We start from the raw sequence: 23750 nt of genomic DNA on the forward strand, positions 1-23750 counted from the left end.
TCAGGAAAATCTCATGTTCCACGTTCCATGTTCCAAACAATCATATTAAATAATAAACATGCTTTAATGCCAGGCAGGAGTTACACAAAGTCAATTGATTAAGGGGTTGCTCCAAATGATTGACGATTCTTAATTTCCTGTTACGGAAAGTCTCCTTGGGACACATCGCTGGGATGGGACAGCACACACAGCAGACCCCTTCCCCACCCTAAGCAAGATATGAACAAACATTCCGTAGCATCCTTCAGGTCATAAATCATTTTATTCCAGTCCCTTGCACACCACAGTCTGGTTTTACTTGGGACAGAACAGACTCCATTTCCAGAGTCCTGAAAACAGCAAAGACAATGAACAACCCAGTACAGGAGCAATAGAAGCCTTCAGGCATTCAGCCCTCTGGGTGCAGTGCAGTCCCTTGGCCAAACTTGAGTGCATTGGATTAGACCTGCCAAGGTCTTCCTGGGAAGAGGAGGAGGAGAAAAACAGCCTGGAGAAGATTCAGTGTGGGTCAGTGGTTTGGTAACACCAGGGCCACCTCAGTACATTCTGGGGCCCAGCAGTGTCCATCAGTCAAGGACACTGGCTCTCTTTCTTGCCTGAACAGCTGTAGACCTTCTCTGCTCCTCACGCCAGCTCTCATTCTAGGGAACAGAGTTTGACAACACATCAGAACCTAGGGCAGAATCCAGCGGTTTCCTCCAACCTTAACTGAGTCTACTTATTGAAAGAACTAAAAGTAGGAAGTAGGTCTTCAATCCAGATCAGAAAAAAGTGGGATGCAACTCCCAAACACTACGGCTGGACCCTCTTTCCCCTCTGCACTCCACAAATTAGGTTAATTCCCTATTTTTCAGAAACAGATTTGACCACGTGGCCCATGGAGGAATTTGGCAAGTCTTGGCATAGAATATGAAGAAGGGACACTCGGAGATTAAGAGTACTGAGTCCAGGTCTCAACATTTTACCCTGCAAAGGTGGTTTTGTGTCTACCACACAAATTTGGATTTTTGAAACCAATTAGAATAGATTCAAATCATACACAGGAACCTGGAGGTTAGGAGGTACTCAGTAGCATTTTCTTCCGAGTTATGTTTGTCTTTCTGTGGTTCCTGTTTCACAGGAAGTGGCTTGGCAGCAGACAGATCCCCGGGAGACCTCTCTGCCTTCACTTGGGATAGGTCCCCCCTTTATCCTGGAGTGTTCAGCCCCCTCCCCACCCCATGCAACCCAACTGCTGCTAGTGTGACTTTCCAGTGACGGGAGGTTTTCCCTCTTAGCCTTCAATTCAGATTAGTGTGCATGAGGTGACCAACCCAAAGAGCAACTCAAGTTTGTGTTGTCACTTCTGGAAAGAGAAACTTGCATTCAAATAAAACAGTGATGGAAAATACCATTAGCAGGACCTTGGACACCATTGATGCACTTGCTTGGGCCTTCTTATAGTGAATTAAATGACTGTCCCCCTCAGACTCTTTGAACAGGCAAAAAAAAGTGAGCATTCCTGATATGCCTCCCTAACCAGGAAGGTGACTAAACCACTGGGAAGTCCCAAGAACTTAGGCCACTGTTCTTCAGTCTGCGGAATAGTCATCTGCTCAGAAAAGTATGGCACCTCCATTCCCATGCTGCCAATGGGCTGCTGAGCTTAGCCAGTAAACCACGAGCGGGGCCCCTCTCAAAAGTCTTAACCTCCTGGTGCCCCCATGACCTGATCCCCTCCCACTTGCCCTGCTTCTGTTCTCCAGTCACTGTGACTCTGGAAAAGCATTCTGAATTGAAGTTGGGCCCTCGTCAGGATTACCTTGTACTTTTATGGAATATACAAAATATACTTGTTGATTGGTACATTTGTGCAAAGACAGATCTGACTTTGAAACAAGACAACATGGACATTCATCATAGTTGGCTTATTCACAATAAGCTACTAAAAACAGTCTTCTGTAATCAGATTGTATTAGTGCTCACTAAACATGCATTTACAAGGCAAAACACTTAATTTGGTTTGCAATCCCAGTATTTTATATACAGCAGTCTTTTTTTCTTTTTCTTTCTTTCTTTCTTTTTTTTTTTTTTTTAAATCACAATAGGCAACAAGATGGGTCTGGTTTTGGATGTTACCCATTTGTGTTTGATTTCCAAAGAAAACTCCTATGAGCTCAACCAGTGTAAACCTGTGAAAGAAATAGCTGAGCCATCTTTTTTCTTCTCTATTAATTTACCTTGAAATGTTCACAGCTTAGAAACTACAGCCTGCTGGGGCGGAGGGCGCAGTGGGCCTCATGGGGGATGTCCCGCTCCCTTTAGTAGCCTCGCCCCAGAGGGTAACTTGTTCTTGGGGAATCCAGCATCTGGTGCCATCCATTGCCCCAAGGGCATGTGTGACAACAGACCCAGGTGGGGAGTTTTGTCTTTCAAACAAAGCCCCTGGAAGCTTGCAGGGGAATCACTGGACTAAATCGGATTCCCTTCTCTTGCCCCCGCCCCCCGAGTCTTAGGTTTTAGAACAGAAACATTAGAATCAGAAGAAAATAATAATAATAATAACGATTAGGAGGTCATTAAACAAGGAACACCACGAAGTCTGTTCATGCTTTCCACACACGCTGGGGCTCTGGGCATTCCCACGAAGCGTCCACGATGAAAGAAGCAGAAGGCGAAGGCGTCACGGAGGAAGGTGCCTCTGACTGCACGGGGGACAGCATCACCATCGATATTGTTTGGCAAAAAAAATAAAAATAAAAATGTTAAAAAGAAGAATCAAAAAGGGAACACAAGCAGCTCTACAGATGGTGGGGTGCTGGGATCAGAACTGGCCGGCGCTGCTCGGGTCACACTGCAGGAGGCGCACAATGGACGGGTCGCTTTTGGCCCCTCGGATGAACTCTTCCAGGGAGAGTTTTCCTAGGAAGTGAGAGAAGGGAGGAGTTGAGTGGCAGGTGGTGGCAGCTGCCTGAGTTCCCACCTCCCCACTGCATGTTGCTGGCAGCAGTTGCTCACCTGCCCATGGGCTCCCAAGGCAGAGCTCAGGGGACCGTCTTTCAATATGAGACCTACAGGGCAGGGGCTCTGCTGCCTCGTTCACGGTGTCATTGCCAGCCCTTAACACAGCTGGTCTTGAAAACCCACCAGGACTGGAGACAAGGTAGCGGATTCCTAACCTGGTCCCTGCCCTCCTGGTTCTTCTGACTTCCCCACCCTGGAGGGGCCCAATTAGTAGCTGTAGAGTGAATGGCCTCACACCTTTATGGGAACAAGCTGGGCTCTCACAGCTCCAAGGCTGTCCCTACAATGTTACTGGGAGCCTTCTGGGCCCTTCAGACAGCTGGGCATACATAGGTTTGCTGCAAGATCCCTCCCCTGGCATGTGGAGAGGCCCTGGACGTGATCCTCGGTTCTTTCCCATCACAAATGAAGACAGCTGTGCCCCATGAGGTCAGCTGAGTAAAGGGGCGTGTGCCAGGCAGAAGGGGACCTCTTATGAGCTAGAGGAGAGAATCCCCTTTTACTCCAGTGTCCCTTTTCTTTCCTGTAGAAGCTAGTGTGTATCCTGAATTCTCTTCTGGGTGGGCACCTTTGTTGCTGCAAGGAAGAGGGTGGGTGGTGTGGGCGGGCAATGCTATCTCCCATTGCTGGCCCTTCTACATGTCCCTTCCTCCTAACCTACTCTGCCCTTGGAGTGAAGTGACTCATTTGATTAGTAAATCTGGGGCTAGGGCAGAGACAACGGCTGGATATTTCTGCTTGGTCTTGCCCTCCTTTCCTTGGAAAGAGTTCCCTTGGAGACATTTCTGTCTGCTCTTCCAAGGACAGGCATGGGATCTGCCTGGTTCCACTCAGCCTACAGGGTTTTGTTGACACGCCCTTGGTCTCACACTAAGACCCTTCCTCCGTTGGAGTTCATATCTTTTGGCTTCAATTATTGCACTTTTTCAATTTCTCAACTTGTTCCAAACTCGGGCAGGAAAGGGTGCTATATACTGAAGTCCTGTTCCCCCAACACAAATCAACAAACATGTCTTCCTCTCAGTCACCCCCGCTCCCCACCAGAACCTAGTTCTTATCTTGCAAACTTGCTGTTTGTACCTGATGGAGAAAGGTGGGGAATCATTGATTAGACTGACTGACTGATAATACATAAGCAGTTGCCCTCCAAGCCTTGTGTGTGGCCAGCGTTAGTAGCTATGCCCCTGCCCATGCTCTACTTAAAATGGCAATGACTCTCTCAGGCGTCAAAAGATTTGAGGGAAAGGAAACAGGAGCGGCCACTTGCACTCTTTGGACTCTCTCAAAGGTAGATTGGGAACACAAATGAGCTGGGGAACCCTGTATTCGACATGAGCATCCAGCTTTCTGGCATTGATTCTGTGTACTTCCAGGCTGACTCAAGAGCTAACTTGCCTATGGGCCTAGATTTTCCCTAGGTCAGAGGCAGGGGTGAGATGCGAAGAGCTTCCATCAGGAGGAGTCTCATGGCAGGAGACTGTACCTGCTCTGTTCCAGGTGAGAAGTGGGCAGGTGGCCCTGGCCCTGGATCTAGGGTAAAGCCCCGAGTTTCCTGAGTCCCCTGAGATTCTTCTGACCGCTATCTGACTTCAAGCCTTTCCCTCTTCCTCTTTCCCTCTACTGCTCTCCATTCCCATTGTTTTCTTTTTTTTTAAACATAAACCTTTCCCTTGGGTGGGCACAGCACCTTCAGTGAGCTGTTTTCTAGGAATATTGACCAATCAGGGCCCTTCGATCTCATGGCAGCAACTCCATGGAAAGACACTAATTTACTGCCTATGACTCACATGTGGGGAGGGTCTTATCCTGTGGTATCTTGGCCTTCTTCTGTCTGTTAGCTCTTCTCTAAAAAGGAGGCTGAATCTAGAGCAGAGCTCAAAGCCATTGAGCTCCCAGGAGCACCAGCAAAATGTGCAGTTTAACACCAGCAAGTTCATTAGCTATTAAAACAATCCCATGCTTGTTTAATCTTTGCAAAACAGTTTGCTGTAAACCAGGACACATAAGGGCGATAGGATATAAGAGGATGTGTTGGCGTCTAGGGGTACTAACAATCCCTCTCTGCATTCTGACACCCTGGCCTGTAGGGATCCTGTCTACAAAGGCCAAGGCCTGTCCTGAGGACTGATCTTGCTAACGATGGTTTGTTGGGTTCTTCTATTTCTACTCCACAAGACCCACCTGATTTTCTTGGAGGTAGCTGATGACACAGAAAAGAGGACAGAATGGCCTAGAAATAAAGCATTCCCCCCTAAAGTGGGACCAGCTCTCTGGTGGCCACCCCGGTTCTCCTCCAGGGACTTTTGGGATGAGCTACTCTTATAATAGGCCTTGGGCCAGGTCCTTGAGCTGAGACTTTATCCTCAGCAGCATTTCCCTGCCTGGACTCTGCAGCAGCCCTGACCAGAGCAAAGCCAAGCAGCCCCTAGCCTCCTACCATCTCTGTTGGTGTCCATCTGGCGGAAGATCTTTTCTGTCCTTTTCTCAGGAGTTGACTCATCTTCAGGCATTTTCATGACAGAAGAGACCATCTTGTAGATCGCCTGGGGACAGAAGTGACAGGGTGGTCAAACAGAAACACGGCTTGGCACACAGTAGACTTACTGATAACCCTCCCAAATACTAGATGAGGGAAGGTTCTCCAGGCCCAGGTAGAGCTGGTCCTGTCCCTGCTGATTTATAGTTACTGGTAGAACCCAGGCCAATAGAGCTCCTTTACTCCAGCAATACCCTCATTAGTGACAACTGGCAGGAAGACGCTGTGTGTGAAATGTTAATGTGTGTGCGAATTCCCTGGGGCTCTTCTTTAAATGCAGAATCTGGGAGTGGGACTAGGAGAAGGGGCAAGGGTTGAAGTTTTGTCCTTGTAACCAGCACCCATGCTGACTAGAGCAGATGCCACTGTGCTCAGGCCTCACCTTGAAGAGAGACTGCAGATGACATTCCCTAGGTGGCAAAGACAAGTAGGGACTACTGTGGTCTCCTCCTGGACCTCAGGAGGATGACAGACAACTGACAGTCTTTTCCCAGACAGACATTCTCAATCTATCCCAATCCACCCTGATGTTCCTCCCCACTGTAGCATGTGACCCTAATCTCACATTTCTTCTCAGCAAATTTCTGGGGACCTCTGAGATGGAAACAATCTGCCCTCAGGGTTTGGGATCAAAATAATTGTCCAATTTCCAGCCCAAGATAGACTGGGCACAGACATGAATCTGATGAGCATTAGAGGATTCTACCAAAACAGGTTTGTAATTACTACAGAAACTGTCACCACCACCTGTGACCTCTACAGGGTACTCAGGAAGGGCCCAGAAGGCCTCCGGTATCAAATACAGTCTTTCTTTAGGAAGAGTAATGTAAAGTCATTGTTTTTCACCCCCAGATCATGGCTTTGCTGATCAGATTCATTTTGAGCGCCTTAGCCATGGGAAAAAACTTCAGTAGATTTGCCAGAGGGTGAGCAGGAGGTTTCAGAAAGTTCTGGAGTTCCGGGTTCAGCAGGGCAGCTGGAGAGATCAGAGAAAAGGCAGCTAAGTGAAGGTTATCTCTGACTGGGAAATGTAGGAGCAAAAGGGTTGCTAATAGTTAAACTTCTCTGCTTTACACTCTTGTTTAGGATCAACCTTGTCTGAAGTCCCTGAAATATTCTGGACAAATGAGCAGATACTCCAATCTCAGTCAATACAATCAGAACAAATAATGGAACCAACCACCCATGATACTGATCCTGGGGCTGATTCCATTCCAAATCTGATCCCTCAGGTCAGGCTTCCCAGTCTCTCTCTCTCTCTCTCTCTCTCTCTCTCTCTCTCTCTCTCTCTCTCTCTCTCTCTCTCTCTCTCTCTGTTTTTTCAGTACCAGGGATTAAACCCAGGGATACTTTACCTCTGAGCTACATCTCCTGCCCTTTTTATTTTATTTTGAGACAAAGTCTCACTATGTTGCCCTGACTTCGAACTTGCGATCCTCCTGCCTCGGTGTCTTGAGTAGCAGGATTACAAGCGTGTGCCACTGTGCCTGGCTCTGAGTCTGTCTTGAACCTATCCAAGGCTCTTGCTGAACTCCAGGGCTGCCTCCACAGTGAATGATCTAGAAAGAAGGTGACACTCAGGAGCACAGCCCTCTTCAGGGTGATGAGTGTCATTGCTAAACACAGTCAGTTAGCTTTCCCAAGAGTGTTCATTGAAGTGTCTCTGGAGGCAAACGAGAGTCATCATCTGTCCTCCTCCTGGACCTTGATGTCCCCTTGCCCCAGGTCTACGCTACCACCTGTGCTAGGGTTACAGTGTCATGTGCCAAGCTGTCAGGGACACCTAATTCCTTGGGGGATCCAGGAAAGGCCCTTGAGGTAGAGCTCCTTTTTCAAGTGGAGAAACAGAAGCCCTGGATATTCAGAGCCAGCTGAATATTCAGTAAGAGGAGTAGAAAGCACAAGCGTCCCCACACCAGCAAACGTCTTGAGGTCTTGCCACGCCTCAGCTTTCTGTGTTAAATGGATAGCTTTCCTGTAACTTCCAACCTGGGCGAAGTAGAGTCAATGACACACACATGGATTTCAGGCTTACAGCATTTGTGTGTTTTGTGAGTTCATAAGCCCAAGGACCTTAGATCGACAACAGCAGAACAGTATCTAGACCTTAGTGCCCACCAGGCCACACCAGCACAACCTCAACGGGGTAAGCCTGACCCACTTCAGGAGGGTGGAGGTGTTGAGGGAGGAGCCTGTATAGACAGAATGAGTTTATTTTTGCCACAAGTCTTAGGGAGGCTGTGTAATTACCCATCCTCGGCCTTCTTTGGGCCTGGATTGCTCTTCCCAGGGTCTGTTCTAGCCCCTAGGATCATCTCACTGGCTCCTTATAGTTACACCTGCCCTGTGTCCATGACTGGCTCAAGGGGGCAACTCCCAGCTCAGATACTCACAAAGGCTCTGAGGAGTCCACTGACCTGTCTGACATACACCTTATTTTCCTGGACCAGTGACATTATTCATACTCCTTTCTCATCTGAACCTTCCCCTTCATCTCCCCTCCTCCCTGTTATACATCCAAGTCTTGGGGGAGATGAAAGTGTTACCCTCCTCCAGGAAGCCCTCCATAATTTTCCTTCCGTCAATTGCTGTGGAATCTCCCTTCCACTGCACTAGCAAATGGATCCATACCACCTCTTTGGGAATATTTCATTCCACTTACCCTAAATCATAATTAGCTAGAATATTCTCTTTTTAGATGTGACAGTGACAATCCGGTGCAACTACTCATCAGACCACCGATGGTGCTTAACACGGGGTCTCACAGAGAGTCAAGCTCACTAAGTTCAGAGGCTGTTCAAGGATAGCTGACCCACTCCATCACCTTATGTGTTCTCCTCTCTCACCTCTCAGTTCCACTTCTCTCTATAAAGTTCTCCCTTTATCATTTTATAATTTTCATTCCCATCCTTTTTTCTTTTTCTCCTTCCTCTTGTCACGTAATTACCATATCCATGTAAAACTCAGACTCCTAATCTGTCAAAAGCTATGGCCTTTACCCTTAGAAATTTTACAAATGCTCCTCTGGATACACAGGCCCCACTGCAGGTGATTTCAGGGGCTTGTGGATTCAGAAGCTCATCCATGGACCCCAGGTTATGAAAACCTCCACTCCTAGTTTATTCTATCTCCTGCTTTCATTCATTTATCCATTCACTCATTCATCAACTATTTACTGAGACACCATTATATACCAGGTACTATGATTGACCCAATCTTTGCTCTCGTGGAGTTTACTGTTAAATAAGGATGATACGCATTGTTAAAGTGGATGATATATAATGGGGGTAGGGGGTGGAGGGGTGAGAGAAGAATGGAGGAACTTTAGATTATATAGAAGGAAATGAGAGGGAGGGGGGTATGAAAAATCGTGGAATGAGACAGACATCATTACCCTATGTACATGTATGATTACACGAATGGTGTGAATCTACATCATGTACAACCATAGAAACGATGTACCCGATTTGTGTACAATGAGTCAAAATGCAGTCTGTAAAAAATAAAATAATAATTAAAATAAAATAAAAATATAGTCAGATGATAAACAAACAAACAAACAAAAATGATCAGAGAAAGAAACGAAAGGTCACTATTGAGTGCTACAGAGGAGGGTGTGTAATCTTGCCAGATCCTTGGGGATTGGCAGGATGGTTAGGACAGGCTTCCCCAAGGACCGATGACTGAACAAAGAGAGGAAGAGAGCATGGATTTAAAGAGGTAAAGGGCAGAAGGACACATTCTAGAAGCCCAGGGTGGGGGAAATGGCGGGGAGACCACCCAACGTGTAAGAGCAGGTGAGGACAGCCAATGTGGCCTCATAGACCAGGCTAAGGAACATATTTCTTCTGCGAGCAACAAAAAGGTGGAAGTGGTATTAAATTTGATTTTTCTATTTACACCCACTTCTCAAATCTGCCTCTATTCCCTTTTTTTCTCAACAACAATGTTCAGAGAATTTTTAAAAATTGTCATTCAACATTGTTCCACAATTATTTCTTATCTGCTCTGTGTTCAGGGAGTGGATATAGTAGTCGACAAGACAGGTTTGGTCTGTCTTCTCTTCTATGTCACCATCCTCTGGGAAAAGACTTGCAGATACCCTCCTGCAGCCCCAAAGTGCCCCTTTCAGGAGCCGTGTTGAAATGGACCGTGGTCATTCCTGCAAGGCGCCCTCCCCTAGGCGCCTCTGGATCTCCTGACAGCCAGTAAGACCCACTGGTCTGGGAGACTATGGAACCTTCCGCCCCCAGGGTTGGGGCTCATGAAACACCCTTCTGGGGATTCTGAAGCGAAGCCGACTGGTGCTGGCCCAGAGGCCATTCCTCCAAAACTGTTGGTTGAGCAGAAGCTTTGAAGATGAAGCAAACACGTGCGCCTGGGTTAGAAAACGGGCCTCGCACGCTACAGAGTGGTCAGTCCTAGTCTCTCGCTCTAGGCTGAAGGAGCGGCGCTGGCACGGCGACTGAGGGCAGGTTGTATAAAACACAAGCAAGCAGCTCTCCCTCCTGCCCACCTGCCCCATGGGAGCGAGCGCGTGGAGCAGACTGACTGGAGGGAAGCTTTGTACCCTGGGCTTGGGGACACCCGGTGTCTGGGTGCAATGGGGGTTGAGGAGCAAGCGAGGTCACCTTAAGAGGCTCACACTTCCTGGTGGCTTTTTCGTGGCACTCAGATTAGACTTTTCTCTTTAATGTGTATCAAGTCTCCACTAGAGATGAGTGGACCCTAAAAACCAAGTCCATGATGTGGGTGGTTCCAGAGAAGTCAGGACCATTGTGCAAGCCACATTTGGGGAGTTATCTCTGGGCTCCCCATCAACAACCAACAGTTGATTGTTCTAGAAATTCAAAATCTGGGACTCCAGAGAAAAGAGAAAGACACAACCCCAGACAGCAACTGAAGCGAAGCCTGTTTTTTTATTAGCTCCAGTTCCCCCGCCCCCAAAAGTTAATGGGATTAAACCATGAAGAAACCAGGCTACTTCCCCACTTTATTTTTAGCAATGTCAGTGAGAGACCTAACAGGACCATCCTGTTTTTAATTAAACTCGGGAGTCCTATTCTTGTCTCTGGGTAAATGTGAAGCTTTGGGACACCCAGGAGCCTAGCACTGGCTCCGCCCCAGCGAGCTCCCGACTGTGACCTGGGCCCCTACCACCCTCCTCATGACCTATCTGAATATTTTCTTCTCTCTCCCTCCGAAGGCTGGAATGGAAGGACTCAGTCTGAACTGCGAAAGGTTGTGGGATTAACGGAGGCCAGGCACAGTTCCAAAAGTCAACGCTCTGTGCTCTCTCTGAAGAAAACCAGACTGACTCTTTCCATCAGAAAATTTAGCGTCTTCCAACAGGGAACCAGAAATTCAAGACTCTCTGACAGCAGACTAAGGGCAAAAGAGGTTAGGCTGTGCTGGGTTGTTTTTAGATTATAGATAAAGAACACCCTTCTTAGAAGGATTTATATACCAGGAAAAGAGGTTGGAACAGGCCATGAAAATCTTTAGAAAATTTAAAAATAGAATCATTATCTATGTAGCTAAATGACATAAATACTTTCTCACTTAGAGCTAGAAGAATAAATTGAATCAGTAACTTCCATACTTCCATAGTGTTCTACCCTGATCCTTGAGCCTTAAGCACCTTTGTCACCAGGGAGAGGGTGAGAGAACAGGGGTCCCACCCCTCTTTCAACCAAAGAGTTTCCCCTCTGACATTAAGTTTCATGTAAGTTTCCTAAAAAAAAAAAAAAAAAAAAAATGCAAAACACCATTTTTGCTGCTAAAATTGGAATCCCACTGAACCACTATGTATATTCTTCCCTTGGTGGTAATAGGATCCTTTTTGAAGACAATTAGTCAAAGATTTGTGTGCTGACTTATATTCTCAGCACAATAACTTACTGTATAAAAGAACCCAGCACCCTGCCCTTTTATAAATCAAAGAGTTACAGGAAGTCAGGTGTGGCCTCAACGTGGGAAGAGCATTCTTCTGCTCAGAGGTCTCCAAAGGCAGAATTGTGATAGGCTTCATCTCAGAAGTCCTTGGAAATTAAATTTATATAAGCAGAAACTAGACAACCACTCTTGGTGAGGCTAGAACGAAGTTTTTTTTTTTTTTTTTTTTTTTCCAAAACTCTTTCCAAGAAATATCAGTCTTCCAAGATGCTGTAAGACCAGAGAAAGGCTGTCATCAAAATAGCTCAAGAAATATTGCTTACTTTACGCTTCTTGGAGAATCACAATGCACATGAGCATATTAGAGACTGAGAATTCCTGCGGTGAAGACACCCCTTGAATTCTATTTAACCCAGAGTCTGCCAAACTGGTTTGAACAGAACCTTTTTGTTGTAGAGACAGTGTCTGCGAACAGCTGATGAAACTACGTGGGAGCCAGGACTGAGTCTGGCTCCTTCTTCAGCTGGGCTCTGTTCTCTGTCCCCCTGTTTTAGGGGGTAGAAGAGGTAACCTGGTTTGTCTTCCCAGGGGTGTCTAAGCCTCTTCAAGACAGAGATGTTGTTCTTTTTCATCTGTGTATGTGTCAGAGTCTGAGACTTTAGTTAACAAGTGATTGTTGGCTTTACAAGCACAAAGGATGATGCTAACTCCTTCAGATTTAGGAAGGGATACACAGTCCTGCCTTCGAGAGCTCACAGGACAGGTGGGAGAAGGACAGGTAAGGACATAAGTACATTAAAATGAGAGCAGAGAGTGCTGCTTCTGACCAGGAAGGAGTAGTAGGAGGTGAACTCACTCTCCAACTTGAAGCAACAGCAAAACCCAAAGGACAATATATATAAAGCCATTGTTTTCAGGAAATTGGGCAGCAAAGGAGAGTGGTCCCTGAGAAAACAGAAACAGAAGAGGTAGCTTCCTGATGGCAGCCCCAGCTCAAGCCTTGAGGAAGTTTTCAAGCCACAGTGGCAGGAGGGGACCCACAGGTGCTTGGGTTCACTGACTTGAGGGGATGGAGTTCACAGTCCAGGAGATGGAAGTGGCTAGCATTCGCAGGACAGAATGCAAGAGAAGAGAGAGCTGCAGAGAGAGAACAGGGAGCTGTGGCAAGTCCCCTCGCATGTCCAGCTGGGTCACGTATGTATGAGAGGCAGCTACCCAACACAGGGGCAGGGGAGGAAAGAACCAAGCAAAAGGATTAGGATTAGAAGGAAGAGTGCCTCACCATCCTACAAGGTCATAAAGTGCACCTGTTTTCACCACAGAAGGCCTCAGGATTTGCGGGGTACTGGCTACTCAGAAGGGTCTCAGCTCAGTATTGAGGAGTAATTAGCCCTACGTGAGCACTGCTCTGGTGTTATCTAATGAATCTTAAAGTTCTGGAAAGTTCCAACTGCTTCCAAGTAACTTATTTGCATCTCAGAACAAAGCTCAGAATATTTATAGGACTCCAAAAATATCCAGCATGGTAAAACTCACAATCCCTAGCATCCAATTTAAAAAAAAAAAAAAAAATGCCAGTCATGCAAAGAAGTAGGGAAATACAACACAGAAGGAAGAGAAAAAAGCAATCAATTAAAAGTGATCCAGACTTGACACAGATATTAGAATTTGCAGGACACTGAAACAGATACAAAAATTGTTTCCATATTAAAAAATTAGAAATATAGAAAGCATAAAAAGGACCTAAATCAAACTTCTAGCAATGAAAGCCACAATGTCTGATCTGAAGGATACACAGAGAGATTAGTGCAAATTAAACCTTGCAGAAAAAAACTATTTAGTGACTTTGAAGAAAATGGAATTAAAAATTACCCAAAAGAATACGGAAAATAAAAAATTATAAGATAACAGAACATCAGTGAACTGTTTGATAATGTCAAGCTGCCTAACATATATGCAATTAAAGACCTTGAGGAGAGGAGAGTGGAACATGGAACTATATTTGAAAATACAATTTACTGCAAACATTCCAAATTTAATGAAAACCATGAACCCACAGATTCAAGAGGCAAAACAAAACAAAACAAAACAAAAAAACTTCCAGACAAGTAGAAATAGATAACCTGCATATCCCTCCATCTAACAAGAAATGAAATTTGTAGCTAACCTTCTCATAAAGAAAACTCCAGGCCCAGATAACTTCACTGGAGAATTCTACTAACTTTAATGAAGAAATAACACCAATTTAAATGTATTGCCAGAAAATTGAGAAGAAGGGAGGAGATCTCAATGTGTTTCCTAAACCAGCATCTGTCACTCTGATACCCAAAGTGAATGTAACAACTCATTCTGTAAGGCCAGTATTGCCTGACACCCTGAGGAAACAAAAGATATCACAAGAAAACTTCAGACCAATAGACCACGTGGACAGAGATGCAGAAATGTTAAACAAGTTTTCAGCAAGTTGAATCTACAATATATTAAAAGGATAAGACATCATGATTTATCTCAGGAATGTGAGGCTAGTTTACTATACAAAAGTTAATCAATGAAATTAACCATATTAACAAACTAAGAATAAATATGTCATGATTTTCTTAGAGCATAGCAAAAACAACACCCAGTATTCATTCATGATTAAAAAATAAAGAAAGAAAAACTTTCAGTAAGCTAAGAAAGAAAAGGAGCTTGCCCAAACTAATAAAGTACATTCTATGAAAAAACTTACAGCTAATATCTTACATTATGGTGAAGACTGAGTGGTTTTCCCCTAAGACTGATATCCAGATAAAGAGTCCACTCCACTCTCTCTTATTCAATATTGTGTGGAGGTTCTAGCCAGTGCAATAAGGCAAATAAACCAGATAAAAGGAACCCAGACTAGAAATAGAAGAGTAAAATTCTCTTTTTTTACACACAACATAATTGTCTATGTGAAAAAATCTGTTGAACCCCCCCCAAAAAAACCTTCATAGAAGCTAATAAATTAGTATAGCCAAGGTTCTAGTATTCAATATACAAAGATTGATTGTATTTTTATATATTAGTAACAGCTAGAAATTGATATTTTTAAAAAATATGATTGATAATAATATCATTTATAATACTATGAACTATATTAAATAATTCAGACAAAATTATTTAATATAGTAGACTAAAGACCACAGGTTATTGTTGACATAACTCTATGGGGAGATTTACCAAGTTCATGGGTTGTAAGACTCAGTATTGTTACAATGTTAGTTCTCTTCAAATAGATCTGTGGAATCAGTACTATCCCAATCAAAATCCTAATAGATTTTTCTGCAAAAATTGATAAGTTCATTTTAAAGTTTTTGTGGAAAGATATAAAATAGCCAAAATGACTTTGAAAAAGGGTGACAAAGTCAGAGGACTAACACTATCTGACTTCAGGACTTCTTTTAAAGCTACAGCAATCAAGACAGTGTGGTATTATCATTATAATAGAAAAATAAATCAATGGAATGGAATAATGTCCAGAAATAGGTTTATATATATATGTGGACAACTGATTTTCAACAAGGTGCAGAAGCAATTCAGTGGGAGAAAAAAGAGTATTCTTTTCAATAAATGATGCTAAAACCATTGGATGTTCAATACAGAAGGGTGGGTACCTTACATCACATTAAAAAGTTAACTCAAAATGCATGATAGGGCTGGGGAGATAGCTCAGTCAGTAGAGTGCTTGCCTTACAAGCACAAAGCCCTGGGTTAGATCCCCAGCACCGCAAAAAACAAAACAAAACAAAAAATGCATGATAGTGTGACACATCAGACATAAGGCTTGTGGAGGAAAATGTAATAGAAAACTTTTCTGACCTTGGGTTGATCAGATTTCTTAGATATTACTTCTGAAGCTTCTTCCATAAAAGAACAAGAATATTCAAGAATGTCAAACTTGAAATTTTCTACTTGTATAAATACATGTTCAGAGATTTAAAAGGTAGGCTAAAGAATGAGAGAGAATAAAAAAGTAAATAAATTTAAAAATTTTTTTTAAAAAAGAATGAGAGAAAATATATGCAAAGCAGGCATCTGATAAAGAGCCTGTTACTGAGAACAGATTTTAAAACAGTCTCAAAATTCAATACAAAGAATTGAGTTTTGAGGAAACAAAGAATTCAGTTTTTTAAATGGGCAAAAATTTGAACAGATACTTCAACAAAACATACATAAGAATAACGAATCTCACTCAGAAAGATACTTAACTTATTAGTCATTAAGAAGATGCAGATTAAAGCCACATGCCTATTACAATAGCTAAAATTACAGACTGACCAGCCAAGTGTTGGCAAGGATCTAGAGGAATTAGAAGTCTCGCACACTGCTGTTAGGGATGTAAAATTTTGCAACCACATTGGAAAACAGTTTCTTAGAAAGTTAAACCTACTATATTCCATTCAGTAATACAGCATGTTTATTCCAACACATAAACCCACTAACCATTCCATTCCTATTTATCCAAGAAATGAAGGCCTATGTCCATACAAAAAACTACACAAATGCATATAGCAGATTTTTTTTGTAATAGGCAAAGATTGAAAACAAATGTCCCTGTTCAGGTAAATGAACCACAATGATAAAAGAATGTGGTATCTGCATACTGTGGAATAGTACTCAGCAAAGAAAAGGAATAAATTACTGGCACATACAACATGATGAATCTCAAAATAATTATTCTGAGTGAAAAAAGCCAGAAAAAAAGAAAATACATAATATACGCTTCAATTTATATAAAGTTCTAGAAAACACAAAATAATCTATAGTGACAGAAAGCAGATCAGTGGGAAAGCAGATCAGTTGTTGCCTAAGGAGAGTAAGTTGAGGGTGGGGATGAGTGTGACGGGAAGATTTTAAAGGGTCAAAAATAAATTTTGGGGGGTGGTGGATATGTTCATTACTTTGATTATAATATATACACAGGTCAAGACTTAGACTTTAAATATGTACAATTTATTTTATGTCAACTTTACTTCAAAAAAGTTATTTTCATTTATTTTATTATTGTTATTTTTTTGTAGTGTTGGGGATCAAATACAGGGTCTCATGCATGTTAGGCATGTATCCTACCACTAAGCTACATACCTAATCCTAAAGCTATATTTTTAAAAATCCTATTGATAAGATTATATAGTAATTATATCTTTTAGGGAAGTAGTACATGATTAAACAGCAACACTCTTTAAAATTAATAGGAAATAGGGCAGGATTATGATGGTGAGGAATATAAGACACTATAGGAAAATGGGTATGGTTTGGTTAAAGGGATGGGTGGAGAGTAGAGGAGTGAGAGAGAAACAGGTGTCAAGAGGTTACTCTGGCACACTGCATGAGGACAGGCTATAGGATGTGAGAGAACATGGTGGTGCCTTCTGGAATCTTTCAGGTGACCTTTAGCTGAGTGAGACATATTCAAAGACTACAGCATGAGAGAGTTTTAAGGGATATAGGACCCCAGTCACAAAGGCCTTATTAAGGAATTAGATATCTGAAGTGAGTAGGAAGGCATTGTTAGCTTTCCACTGCTATAATGAAATACCTGAGGCAACCAACTTATAAAGAGAAAGGGTTTATTTTGGCTCACAGTTTTGGAGGTTTCAGTTCATGATCAGTAGCCTCATTGCTTTGGGCCTGTGGCAAGGCAGCATATCATGGCAGGAGAACTTAGTGGTGCAAAACCTTTTACCTCGTGGCCAGGAAGTAAAAGAGGGAGTGAGACTGGAGCTGGGGTCCCACGATCCCCTTTGAGGGCATCCTCCACTGACTCTAGGACTCTCCCCAGGGCCCCACCTCCTGGAGACTTCCACTAGCACCACCCTACAGACCAAGGCTTTAACATGGGGCACTTTGGGGACACTCAAGACCCTAAAACTACAGCAGGTACTAAGAGCAGGAGAGGAACACAATTCTATCTGCATTTTTGGAAGATCCCTCTGGCATCCTTAGGGGGAAAGAATTGTGGTAGGGCCGACATGGAACAGAAGACCTGCTGAAATGTGAGGTAGAAGACCACATTTTCCAAAGAAGGACAGAACAGTATTTCGGGTCCCACACAATCTTCCAAAACCTCACCACTGCCCATGGAGAAGTAGACTCTAGGTTCCCTGCCCCTTCATGAACTGTAGAGGCCTTCCTGACTGCTTTGAGTAGGAACAGATGGTGACAGTGACGTTGTGTGACCTCCAAGTTAGGTCATAAAGAGAGACAGCTGTGCCTGGCTCCCTTTCTGGGGACCTACATCTCTAAAGCCCTGAGTTGCCTTGTAAAATGTCTAGCCACCTCAAAGTCACCACACGGAGAGACCTCCACTGACTTGAAAGGAGACTGGCAGGAGGCAGGACAGGAGTGACAGATTTACAAATGTTGAGGAGGCTGGTGTAATAGTTTTGGTGACTGTCTGTGTGTGGGGTGGGGATAGAAGGTGGAAGGTGCCCGGTTGTCTGAGTTGGTGGCAGATGAGTGGTAAGGTTATATACAAAAAGAAAGGGAGGAAGAACAGGAGGGAGGAAAGAGGAAGCAGGAAAAATATTTGGGGGGCGGGAGACAAGGATGCATTTGTAATGCTGACTTTGAAGTAAGTTCCAGCACACCAGCTTGGTGGAGATGTCCATTAACAGTCGGACACAGTGGAGATGAAGAGCTGGAAGTAATCTGTTTCTTTGTCCATTAAATGGGGCTAATAAAATGGTTGTGCCGTTAAACAAGACAACCCTTGTGTACTAGATTGAACAGTGTCCTGCAAAAAATTCCTGTCTATCCAGAATCTGTGGATGTGACTTGATTTGAGAAGAGGGTCTTTGCAAATGTAATCGAGTTAAAACACGGTCCTACTGGAGTAGGGTATGCCCTAATCTATGATTGGTGTCCTTATAAGAGAGAAATTTCAACACGGACATAGAGGGATAATGGCATGTGCCCATGGAGGCACAGACAGGAGTGACACCGTTGTAAGCCAAGGGCCCCAAGGAGTGTGGCAAGCACAGGAAGTGAGAGAGAGGCATGGGACACACCCCCTGCAGAACCTCTAAAGGGAGCCTTGCTGATGCTTTAATTTTGGACGTCTGGATTATGGGACTGAGATAGAACACCTTTCTGTTGTCTGACGCCACCTTGTTTTATAATGGTAGCCCTGGGAACTGGCGCAGGATGGAAATCTCCCACCACTACGCCTAGTCCATAACACACACGTGGGAGATGAGACTTCCCGGAGGCAGTGGAAGGAAGAGAGACGTGCTGGATCCCTGCTTGGGAATATCTACATTTACAAAGCAGGAAAAGAAGAGGAATTCACAAAGGAGTCTGGGAGGGAACAGCCAGAGAGGGGCCATTTGGTAGTGGAGACTCTTGTCTGCCAGATGTCATGCTGGGCGCTGAGAGTTAAACTCTTAAACTGTAGTGTGATTCATAATATCATCCCCTTAATGAGAAAGGGACAAACCCGACACAGCAGATAAGCAGTCACTAAGGCAAATTCTTAGAGAAAGTCACTCGCCTATGCCATTACTTTAGAGAGTTTCCTCCAGGAAGGAAATCCAAGTTGCCTTCCAGAGTAACATCTGTGGTCCACAATCATGAATGAGAATAAGGCAAAGGTTTTTGAGCTGAATGCCCAGGAGCCACGTAGGATGGACTCAAAGATCTTTCCTCCTCTCACTCCCTTCCCACCCTAGAATCAGTATAGTGTATCAGGTCTCCAAGGAGCATATTAAAAGCGACAAAGTGTCTATGACACCAGTTTAGAAAGGTCTTCGGGGAAAAAATGCAAATGCCACTCAGGATATGTGTCTAAAACATATGTAAAGACATCTCTCTGACCCTTATTTTGATCCTCTGTGGCATAACTACTCACAGGAGGGTTGTCTGAATTGATCACAGTTGGTGCTTTTGAAACCAGGTGGGATTAATCAGGCATTCATTTGGACTAACCTCCTTTACAGGATCACCACCATGACCCCTCCCACTGAACTCATTGCTGGACCTTGTTCATCACAGGGTGAATTAAAAAAAAAATTAAAAAAAATCCCACATTTCTAAAAGAAAATCAAAATCTACTGTGATGTGGTGTCAGTGTGCCCCAAACTTCCCTTCTTCAGGTTTCATGGATTCAAAAAGTATGAAAATGTAGATTAGGGGTGTTCTGAAGTTCACCCTGCTATCATCCAAAGTGCCAGTGAACCCTGGGTCACAACCGGGAGAGAGCTACTCTGCCTGTAAGACTTTGACTCCAAGTATTTTCAAAGCAGTCATTAACATCCAAGTGGTGAACATGCTAATTACAAATTATTACAACCAGATGTTTAAAGTAAGCTCCCCAAAGACTGCTGTAACATTACATCAGTCCGTAGATTCCTTTTTAAAGAACTCGAACTTGAAAATAAATCTAGATAGCTGTTCCCCAAATAGTCTCTGTGTGTGACTGTGGGCTGGGTCAATGGGTTTGGGGAAGTCCTGTGATTACCACCAGTGGGAGATTTAGTTGGGTTACCTCCCTTTGCTCTGTGAACACACATTTCACAATGAGGTCAATTTAATGGAGGATCCTGCCCTTGGCGGTACTCTGTCTATTGAATTGGAAATAAGATGACTCTATTGAGCCAGGAGACATCCTGTCCCAGCTTTGGAAAGTATGGTAGTGATAATTACAGTCAAAATTTATTGAGTGATGCTCCACTACAGGCACCGTGCTAGCTGCGATACTTAAAATAACTGATTGAATCCTCACAATCACCCAGGAGTCACAACACCAAACTGCCTGTGTACAAAGGGGAAGTCGAGCCCGGAGACCCAGGAATAAAACATTGTGACTCAAGGAGATGGGAAAGAAGGAAAAGGGAGATTGAACCAGTTAAAAGGTAAGGGATGTTGACCCCCTTTGCCCAGGATGCCTACTGCCACATGCCCGTACTTCCTTTGGCTTCCTCTTACTTTGGGTACAGATGATCAATCTTTGTGGAAGACTATACTTGTCATTCAACCCTAAGTGTAATGCAGTTCATAGTCACGTAACCAAGGACAGTTCCATAATGACCTTTCAGGGGTCCTATTTAGTTACCTTCTGGGAACAGAAGGAAGCGGTAGAATTCCATTTTCTTCCTACATTCTCTCCCTGGGCGTGCTGTGGCCCCATGCGTGGACTCCTCCCACCATCTCCCAAGGTCCCAGAGGATATAAGCATTCGGGGCAGAATTAGTAATGCCACTCCCGTTCTCCAGTCCTCAGCCTATACTGTGATGGGCGTGGGTATTCAGACTTATTTCCAGTGTTGGAGGAGGTCAGGGAGCTGTGAGTGGAAGGAGGATTCTCCATCCTCTTACAGTACAGCCCCCACCCCTCCATGGAGAGGAGAGGATCTGGCATAAGATGGGGGAAGGTCGGTATTTTTGTCTGTCTTAAGGCTCCTAAGAGATGATTTTGATGCCATAATAAAATACTGAGCCTAAATCATGCTCCTATATTAGTCATTTAAAAAACAAACATATGAATGTGAAAAAGTTCATTGAAAGCTCTAAAAATAAATCTGCATATGGTTTTGCTTGTTCTTCCAGATGTTGATACTGCACACACACAAAAAAGTTTCCTTTAAAAAGGAAAACAACTAGGGCTGGGGTGGTAGCCCAGTTGGTAGAGTGCTTGCCTGGCCCTGGGTTCAATCCCCAGCTTGGCAAAAAAAAAAAAAAAAAAAGGAACACAACTGCATTTTAGCATATATGGTAAACTGAGTAATGAATGAATATCCATGTCCTAATCCCAAGATATTCGTGTCCAAATCCTTGAAACCTGTGAATATGTTACCTTAAACAGTAAAAGATGGTTTGCAGATGTGATTAAATTAAGGATATTGAGATGGGAGGATTCTTCTAGATGGTTCCAGTAGAAGAAAAAGAATAAGATACCCAGAGGAAATGGTGGCATGATGTTGTTAACTTAGAAAGTAGAAAAAGAGAGATGCATACCAAGGAATATAGGCAGCTTCTAGAAGCTGGAATAAGCAAGGAAAAGGATTTTTCCCCAAAGCATCCAGAAGGAACAAAGCCATAATACACCTGAATTGTAGCCCAATGAAGCTGATTTTGGATTTGAGACTTATAGAACAATAAGATCATACATTCCAGTTGTCTTAAGCTACTACTAGGTTTGTGGTATTTTGTTACAGCAGCCATAGGAAACTAATACCATGCATTTCAGTACTACATAGAATCCACAGTAGTCATAAATTTTGGAGTCTTTTCTACCAAAATTAGGACATACAAAAGAATCCCATCTTGTTACCACAAATAATATTCTGTGGATACCAAAACTAAACTACAAGAAATGACGTCTAAGAAAAAAAATTAGAAAATTAATGAATTGCTGTTCTACACCCCAATCTTTGTCTACCCTAATTAAACTTGTTTTCATCCCCACCTGCACCCTGACCAGTTTTTAGTCTTTGTAGATAAATGATCATAAATCATTAATTAATCATTAACCATTAATTTTTGCAGGGCACAGTGGCGCATGCCTAAAATTCCAGAGACCAGGGAGTCTGATTCAGAGGATCACAAGGTCAAGGTCAAACTTAACAACTTAGCAAGACCTTACCTCAAAATTTAAAAATATAATAATAATAATAATAATAATAATAATAATAATAAGGTGTAGCTCAGTGGTAAAAGCACCCCTGGGGTCCAATCCCCAGTGTAAAAAAAAAATCATTGATTTTCATTAAGTTGCTTAAATTTTTAAGTCTTGGAGAAATGGAGATTCAGTCAAGAATTTATGTATCTACACTCGTCATCAAACCACAACAGTTAGGTTAACAACTAGGATCTTGATTTCTTTATGGTTCTCCTGGGCCACAGCTAGCTCCACATCATCACTTTCTAAGGCATGAAACAGAAGTTTTACCCAGGAACAAAGCAGAAACTTAACACTCAGTTACTTCTTTGAACCCAATGAGTGTAAGCGGTGCAGACCAGCTAGAACAAAGAAAAGAGAATCCCACAAAGGCACAAAGTGATAACTACAGAGTATGGGTCTTTAGAGGGAATGGGAAAAAAGACTTAAAAAAAAAAAAATAGAATGTGAAGCTCAGTAAGATCCTACAGTAAATTCCAATTCACCCAGAATAATTGAAAACAGGAGATTAGCATAAGAATGTGACAGAATACAAGAATTGTCAGTTTGCAAAGTAGCAGAACAAAATAACATAGCTCTTAATATGAAAATGGCTTGGAATTTAATTTAATCTCTTTGATGATGTGGAAGTTGCTTCAGGGTGCTGCGATATTTCCTGCAGTCATGAATATTAATCATCAGGGTGTGGCGCTGGGAGACAGGCGATTTGAGCCTTCCATGGCAGGCATCTTGAGAATCCCCACCCTCACATAGATGTTTCTTAAGGAATGTGTGTTCTTACCGCTAAGACCTGGAAACTTTCTGTGGGCCTGTGAGTGTGTGTTGGAACTCTACAGTGTCAAGTCTGTCAGGCTGAGTGCACCTTCATTTTCGTGATCACTTTTTATAGTCTGTACTGAACTGTGGTGGAATAAGTTGCCAGGGGCTGGGTGAGTGTCTGCTCGTGCCTTCTGAACATTCTCTGTGATTTTCCTATTCCGTCTTGCAACCTGGATTCCATAGCACAGGGATAGTGTCTATTTTCCCCTTTACTATTTATTCCTAAGGCCAGGTACTTTGTAGGTGCCAAATGAATGATTAGGTATAAAATTAATGTGTGAGTGATTCTTGAGCTCCCATAAGCCCACATGGTCTGAAGGCTGCTCACTGCCCCTACATCTTCAATACTGGCTATGAAATCAACCAGGACAGGTAGGTGAAAATGTTAAATAGGAAATTACACTGTGGCTGATAGGAATTTGTTTTTCAGATTCTAGTCAGGAAGCAATTCTCTCCTAAAGAAAAATATACTCATGTTGTTATGGTTTGGATGTGAGGTGTCACCCAAAAGCTCACATGTGAGACATGCAGGAGGGTTCAGAGGAGAAATGATTGGGTGGTAAGAGTCTTATCCTAATCAGTGAATTAATCCCTGATGGAATTAATTGAAGTGGTAGGGTATGGTTGGAGGAGACTGGAATTGGGGTGTGGCATTGGGGTATGTATTTTGTATCTGGAGAGTGAAGTCTCTCTCTCTCCCTCTCTCTCTCTGCTTCCTGATGATGTGAGCTGCTTCCCTCTGCCACACTCTGCTTCCACCATGATGTTCTGCCTCACCTAGAGTCCCGAGGAATGGAGCCGGCCTTCTATGGACTAAGACCTCTGAAACCATGAGCCCGCAAATAAACCTTTCCTCTTC

General features: G+C 43.4%; 1 protein-coding gene across 3 annotated transcripts in view; it reads right to left on the reverse strand.

The window, feature by feature from the left end:
• NCALD (neurocalcin delta) overlaps positions 1-23750 on the reverse strand; it is a 364457-nt gene continuing 340707 nt past the window's right edge. For all 3 annotated transcript variants that reach the window (XM_079108706.1, XM_079108707.1, XM_079108705.1), the window contains 2 exons: positions 5441-5546; positions 1-2901 (listed from right to left, as the gene is read on the reverse strand). In XM_079108706.1, coding sequence (XP_078964832.1) covers positions 2804-2901; positions 5441-5546 — 204 coding nt within the window. In that variant the 3' untranslated portion in view covers positions 1-2803. The remainder of the gene's footprint in view (positions 2902-5440; positions 5547-23750) is intronic.

The sequence above is a fragment of the Sciurus vulgaris genome (assembly GCF_902686455.1).
Source record: "Sciurus vulgaris genome assembly, chromosome: 1".
NCBI lineage: Eukaryota > Metazoa > Chordata > Mammalia > Rodentia > Sciuridae > Sciurus > Sciurus vulgaris.